Source organism: Ambystoma mexicanum, chromosome 5p (genome assembly GCF_040938575.1).
Source record: "Ambystoma mexicanum isolate Mex_15411 chromosome 5p, UKY_AmexF1_1, whole genome shotgun sequence".
NCBI classification, from domain to species: Eukaryota; Metazoa; Chordata; class Amphibia; order Caudata; family Ambystomatidae; genus Ambystoma; species Ambystoma mexicanum.
Window position 1 is genome coordinate 437,796,377 of NC_090930.1, and position 7,430 is coordinate 437,803,806.

General features: G+C 49.1%; 1 protein-coding gene across 1 annotated transcript; it reads right to left on the bottom strand.

Annotated features, from left to right (window-relative positions):
* Positions 1-275: 275 nt before the first annotated feature.
* LOC138481000 (uncharacterized) lies at positions 276-6,603 on the bottom strand. The gene is made up of 2 exons (XM_069612833.1): positions 3,633-6,603; positions 276-603 (listed from the first exon to the last, which is right to left on the bottom strand). The coding sequence occupies exons 1-2, from the start codon at positions 4,957-4,959 to the stop codon at positions 581-583; spliced, it is 1,350 nt and encodes a 449-aa protein (XP_069468934.1). The 5' UTR covers positions 4,960-6,603; the 3' UTR covers positions 276-580.
* Positions 6,604-7,430: the final 827 nt, after the last annotated feature.

Sequence of the window (7,430 nt, forward strand, 5' to 3'; positions counted from 1 at the left end):
AGCTTCAGAGCTTACAATAACCTGAAGAAAGAACTATGCACAGAAAATGGAAGGCGCTTGGAGTTGTATTGGAAGCTAAGAGAGAAAAACATAAGGATTGTTGGAGTGGAGGAGAATGCTGACTCAGTGGGGGAAAAACTACCCATGTTAATTTTACAGATTTTAAAGGACTGCTATTGTGTGGAATTGGTCACTGAATATAATATGAACAATGTAGATTACCCCTGCTATCTGCGCAGGGAGTATTAATTCTATTAAAGACTAGGAGGCGAGCATTATGCTTCATCTTCTTTTATTTCTACCCTTCAGCAGTTCAACCAACATATATAACAAATCATGAAAAAATGTCTTAAAGTAGCAACTTTTCTTTTTTCCAAAAACTACACAATCCATGAACCTCTGTAGTCCATGCTCCCTCCACCAGTCACAATCCACTTCCTGTGCCTGGGCTCCTCCTCTGCTTTTACTCGCTCTGAAAGTCTCTAACTGATCCTCGACAACTGTGCGAAGACTCTCCGGACTTTAACTTAATTGCTGCGAGGGCTCTGTGCTCCTGACCCTCTCTGCTCCGTCTTCACCATCAGTTATTCTTCTGATCCTCTCCTATGAAAAGATCAACACAAGATTATGTTAGGGTGGTGCCAACGTCTCGTACTGATACATAATAAAGCATTGCCATCGTATACACAGTACCAGACTCGGGTGGGAATTTAATGCTCGCCTCCTAGTCTTTAATAGAATTAATACTCCCTGCGCAGATAGCAGGGGTAATCTACATTCTATGACAAGACTGGAGGCGAGCATTATGCTTGTTCAAAGCTTACCCAACACCGTACTTGCTAAACTCTCCGCTGGCTTAAAGTAAAATTCTTTGAAAGTCCTATCGCTTGACCAGTCTGCCGCCAGCATTATCTCATTCAAAGGCACACCTGCTCTCACGGCTGCCGAGGCCATTGCCCCCCTCACCGAATGAGCTCCATACGTGCTCACATTCAGACCTGCTGCCTGCATAACTTCCTTGACCCATCTTGCGATGGTAGCTGATGCCACTGCGTGATAGGGCTTCCTGCGCGCAATTAATAACTGAGTAGTACTTGCTGCTCTATACTCTGCCGTTCTACTCTCGTACTCCTTGATGCATCGTGCTACGCACCATTTCGAATTACTCGGGAAATACGGATAATGTACCGTAGATGTCCCTGTCTTGGTCCTTCTGACTATGGAGAATGTAACTCCCTCCGGCCCGAAGGATCGTCTGTTAACATCTAGTGCTCTTACGTCCGATACTCTCTTGCAGGAGATCAAGCATAGCAACATCGCTAACTTTCCCGATAATTGCTTAAGCGAGAGATATTCATTAGTCGGCCAACTCGCTAGTAGGCGCAGCACTGTCGTCACTTCCCATGTCGTGGTATACTTGGGATCCGGCGGCGCTTTAAATCTAGCTCCTCTGATGAGCCTAACCACCGCCGGATGTTCTCCTGCCGGGACGCCTTCTAATGGCGTGTGACCCGCAGAAATCGCCGATCTGTACACTCCTATAGTACGGAAAGCTCTACCGCTCTGTAATAAGTTCGCTAGAAAGTTCAGAATCTCCACTACAGGTGCCGAAACGGGATGAACACCTCTGTCCTTGCACCCGCTTGTCCATTTTGCCCAAGCTGAGTCATAGCTCCTCCTAGTGGATGGAGCCCAGGATTCAGCGATAAGCTGAGCAGCTTGCGCCGAAATTCCTGGCAAGGCCCAACGTTTCCGGATATCCTGCACGCGACTAGCGGGAGTGTCCCTCTCACTCTCAGAGGATGACACGACCCAGCTGGGTCCGTGAGTAGTCGCTCCTCGTCGGGGAGGACTCTGGGAATGTCTGATACTAGTTCCATTAGGGTGGGGAACCACACTTGAGACTTCCATAATGGTGCTACTAGAACTAGTTCTGCTTTCTCCCTCCGGCATTTCGCCAATACTCTGCTCAACATCACAAAGGGAGGGAAAGCGTAATGTGGACCTCCTATCCACTCTTGCAGAAACGCGTCTGTTCCTAGCGCTCCCGGATCCAGCCTCCAGCTGAAATAGCTGGTCTTCTGCGTATTGAGCCGGGAGGCAAACAGGTCTACTTGCAATGGTCCCCATCTCGTGTCTAGTCTCTGAAACACTGCTGGATCCAGCCTCCAATCGCTGGAATCCGTCAGGTACCGCGAGTTCCAATCTGCTACTACGTTCAGTGTCCCTGGCAGGTACTCTGCTGTCACCGACGTCCCTGATCGAAGGCAGAAATGCCACAGATCCTTCGCTAACTCTGCGAGCATCTTGGATCTCGTACCACCCAAATGGTTGATGTAGCGCACTGCTGATATGTTGTCCATCTTCAGCAGAACACAAGATTTCACTCTCTCTTTCGTAAAGGCCTTGATCGCGAATGATCCTGCTAGGAGCTCTAGGCAGTTTATGTGTAGACGAAGCTCTTCTTCGCTCCACTTGCCTCCGGTCTGTAAAGACCCACATCTGGCTCCCCAGCCTTTCCGACTGGCATCCGACTCTATTATCAAGTCCGGTTTGTCTCCGAATATGGCTCGCCCATTCCAGGCGTCCATATTCTTTAACCACCATTCTAGCTCTGTAATCGAGTCCTGATCCAGCGGCACTTGTTGATGGTACTTCAGACCTAGCTGCAGATGCTTTATCTTCAATCTCTGCAATGCACGGTAGTGCAGTGGCCCCGGAAAAATGGCCTGGATAGATGCTGCTAGCAGCCCAACTATTCTCGCTAATGTCCTGAGAGATTCTTGTTGCTTCTCTAAGCATACTCTGATCTCTCTCTTGATGTCTCTCATCTTCCGAGCTGGAAGTTCTAAGGTCGCTTTCTTGGTGTCTAGAATGAATCCCAGGAAATCTAACCTCTGCGCTGGTATGGTATCTGATTTCTCTGTGTTCACTAGGAACCCTAGCGAGGCCAGAAGGTCCTGTACCCATCTCGTTTGGTACACTAATACCTCCCGATCTTCTGCAAGAAGCAGGAGATCGTCCAGGTAGATAATGAGCCTCACTCCTTTCTCCCTGATTGCTGCTGCTACCGGCTTCATTAGTTTTGTGAAAGCCCATGGTGCCGAAGCAAGGCCGAATGGCATCGATCTGAATTGCCAGAATCGACTTCGCCAGCGAAAAGCTAGAAATGGTCTGTACTCCTCGAGAACAGGTACTGTGAGGTAAGCGTCTTTTAGGTCTAGACGCGTCAACCAATCTCCTTCTCTTAGGGAGTCTCTGAGCTGATGGACGCCCTCCATCTTGAAGTGCCGATATATGATCCAGCCATTCAGCTCTTTGAGATTTATCACCGGGCGTACCTTCTCCTTCCTGTGTACTAGGAACATATTGCTCACAAATTTCGGGGCTGTCTCGCATTTCTCTATCGCCTGCTTGGTGACTAGCTGCTCTATCTCGCTGTCTAGCCATGCTAGTTCTGCTTGCGCTAATCTCTGACCCCGCGGCTCGTATCGCTGCACTGGGGTTTCTATGAAATCTAGATGTAGACCGCTGACGGTCTGCAGTATCCAGGAATCGCTTGAAAGCTTGCGCCAATTCTCTAAATATCTGCGCGTCCTCCCCCCTACTGGGGGATACATAATCGCTCTCACCTGGTGTAAATCCTTGGCCTCTTCCCGATCCTCTGGGCCTTCGGCCTCTTGGGAATCTCCCCCTGGACGGGAAAAAGGTGTCTTGGCTCTTGTTTTCCCAGTATTGTGCCCTGGTGTTCTGAGGTCTTCTCCCTCCTTGGTAGCGACCGGCAGCGCGACCTCTGTAGCGGCCGGTCCCTCCAAAAACTCTGCTGGGGAATATCTTGCGAATAGATGCTTGGGCCTTCTCTAGCGACGCGAATGTTCCTACGAACCGGCCCATCTCCTTCCCAAAGGTCTCTCCGAACAGGAGGCCTTGTGCACCTTCCCCTGCTTCATATGATGACAGATCACTCAATTTCGAGTCTATCTTGAGCAATAGGCCCTTTCTCCTCTCTGACGCGATGGCACAATTCGCGTTTCCAAGCAGGCAGACGGCTCTCTGAGCCCACCCTGCGAGGGCTTCCGGATCCACTTCTTCGCCCGTGTCCTTCGCCCTCTCTGCGAGGTCCATAATTTTTGCGAGCGGACCTGCTAAGTCTAATAGCTTCTCCTGGCAGGATTTCCAGGATCTGTCAATCCCCTTACGGGGGTCCTTGCTCGTCTTGGCTACGAAGGTCAGCATTTTTGGGTCAAGCTCCGGTGCTTCCGCTACCTTTCCTGGCAAATCTGGGCGCGGGCACTCTGCCCGCAGGCGCTGTCTAACCTCCTTGTCTAGTGGCTTGCGTAATCTTCCTGCCATATACTGAGTCACTCGGGGGGATGGTTGCCACTCGGTGGACCTTGGATTACGTATGCTGTCTGGGTCGAACATATCCTCCTCGTTCTCTACGAGGTGTTTCTCCTTCCTCGCTTTCTTGCCACCACTGGGTCTAGTCCAGTCCTCTTCCTCGACTTCTTCATCTCCTAAAGAGCCTTGCTCATCTATTAGCTCTTCCTCCGAGCCGAGGTCTTCTCCAATATTATCCTCCCCTGGAGTGGGGGTCGTGAGGTTCGGCACTGCCTGCTTTAGTAGGTACGCTTCTTTGAGCTTAGCAAAAGCGTCAGGCACCTCCGAGGCCTTTTCTATCGCCTCCTCATATGAGCCCCGGGGGTCGTCAGAGGATTTCCTCTTTAGGGCTAGTTTTCTCCCCTTATGCCCCTCATTCAAGGGTTCTGTGGGCGTGCGCTTATCCCCTTTGGTGCTGGACTTTGGCTGCGAGAGTATAGTCTCTAAGGTCTCCAGCCTTTCTTGTAGGGGTCTCACCCCTTCTGCCACTGCATCCATGAGAGAGCTACCCAGCACTTGCTTGAAGCTGGCAGCGAGGTCCAGGGATTGCTCCTCCTCACTCCACTCAAAGTCTGACATATTCCTCTGTGCTGTGTGCCTAAAATACCTGGAACAGGTGTCTTAGCACGCCCACCACTCTCTTATGATGTTTTCTGTTTTTTTTTTTTTTTTTTTTTGTGTATGTGGCTGCACCTTTGTCCTTTTTTAGCCTTCCGGCCTCCAATCAATCGTCTACTGCTTCACGGCAGTGTAGGGCTCCTGGCCTCGAATCGCCCAGCTCCTGTGGCTAGAGGACTAGGAGCAGTGCTGAGGTTAGTGTCTCAGCTGATCGTGCTGTGCGTGATCGAACGATCGCTAAATTCGCTCCCAACTAGTTGGGGTCGAGAAACTCTGCGTCTACGAACGCTGGCGAAAGATAATTTTTGCCTTCGCCGCTTCGCTGTGACGCTACGCGACTTCGCGCGTGTAAGCTCCGCCCACCCGCGGGTGGGGGCTATGTTGTTGGAGCGAGACGCTTCGCGCGCTAGCTCCGCCCACCCGCGGGTGGGGGCTATGTCGAAGAGGCGATCCGCCCCGCGCTTCGAGCGCAAGCTCCGGCCTCCAGTGGGAGGCTATGCGCGACCTGTCTCCGGTCGCTCGTGAGGCTGACTGAACCCCTGGAGTGCCGGGTATACGGCACGGGGCCGTCAGCCTCACGGCCATCCCTATCGGTCAAGGGAGTTTCCCTGGGGCTCCGCCGAGGCCCCCGTGCGAGTGTTCCTGTGGTAGGGGAAAATTACTACGCTTAGCGCGCGCGCGCGTAGCATGACATATCACTCGTTATTATTATTTTTTTTTTTTTTTTCGGTAAAGACTTCCGCCAAACCAATTCTCTCACGTTCCCCTTGCCAGACACACTCTTTAAACATATGTTCTATCATTAATCCACATTTCCCCTCTTCAGTCAGCCAATTTCTACTACAGGCATCGGGAGAGGAAAGAAATAGTACTTATCTGCTTGAAGAGCAGTAAAAGAAGAGGAGGAGCCCAGGCACAGGAAGTGGATTGTGACTGGTGGAGGGAGCATGGACTACAGAGGTTCATGGATTGTGTAGTTTTTGGAAAAAAGAAAAGTTGCTACTTTAAGACATTTTTTCATGATTTGTTATATATGTTGGTTGAACTGCTGAAGGGTAGAAATAAAAGAAGATGAAGCATAATGCTCGCCTCCAGTCTTGTCATAGAATGTCTATCGTGTTGGTAGGCCTGGATCCAGACCTAGACATATTCTTGTTACCTTCACCATGTCTAAGCTAAAGGAGACTGTGATACAAACTGCCAGATCCAAAGGTCCTAATAATTTCAAGGTAAAGCCTATTTTTATTTACCCAGATTTCCCAAAGGAACACTTGGAGATTAGGAAATCATTCAGAGCAGTTAAAGCATTGGCAAATGAACTGAGCATAAAGGTCTTTCTCAACAAATTCAATTCTATGACATTGTGCATCCCAACAGGAGAAAGAATTACTAATGACCCAAAAGAAGCGCTTTCTTGGTTGGAGAAACATCGTCTGTGGAATGATTATTCATTTGGCTGAGCATGTTTTGAAAATATTTTTTTTGATTTCATTTTACTTAATTTCTTTTCATTTTTTATTTTTGACATGGTTTAAAATGGCGCTGCCCTAGTGCTGCCCTAGCGCTACTGTTAACTGTTCATTTTTTGAAAGAATATTTGTTGATGCTGCGAGGAAACGTAGCTGGGTTTGTGCCGGAGGAGCATTGAAGAAAGGACCTTTGCCTTTCCGGTGATCAGCTGACATTGATCACGTTACGTGCATTCCTCTGTGACACTTCGTTATGCTAATTGGTGATACTGGAGGATGCGCGTTTGTTGCTGCAGCAGGGGATTGCATCTTCGGTTCTGCAGATTAATTGCTTGCATGGTTTGTGGACACACGGTCACGCTGCAGTAAGGAGCATGTCCCTACTATTCAATTATGTCTGCCTACGCTGATCGGGAGAGCTGCTCTTTTCCACCATCAGTGTTCACTAGAGCTCGCCAGCAAGCTAGGCATTGTGACGTGCGTGATTTGGCTACCTGGCACGCGCATTGCAGGAGGAAGGTGTCAGCGTCGGAAAACCTGAGGAGCGCAGCTGGTAGCTCGAACGTGAGCTTGGTTCTCACTGGTCCGGCTGCGTCCTCATTAAGATGAGAAAAGAAGACTTTCTTTCACCGGTTATGAAATGCAGTGCGAATATGCCGCGTGGAACATGTACAGTGGAAAGAACGCTTACCATGTTATCTACATACTGCTATGATCTATCATTAACACTCTCTTATAAAAAATATTCAACTTGAAATCAATACATCTATAAGTGGTAATGGGGAAATTACTTGTGAAAGACCTCAAGTGTGGATGCGCTGATACAGACTCTAGAAGGCCTTGGCATAGTTTTCTTCTTATTGGGTTTAAAAGAGTTGCTATTCTCCTTCATTTGCATATTTATGTTTCTTTGAAATATGGTGTGGTAATACATATAATCTCTCTGACAGGATGAGGTTTAGT

Bases quoted from the DNA above. Each gene is read 5' to 3' on its own strand.
- LOC138481000 (XM_069612833.1), bottom strand. From the start codon at position 4,959: ATGTCAGACTTTGAGTGGAGTGAGGAGGAGCAATCCCTGGACCTCGCT. The intron at 604-3,632 runs GTGAGAGCGATT...ATCTTTTCATAG, and splicing joins AGGCCAAGGATTTACACCAG to GAGAGGATCAGAAGAATAAC.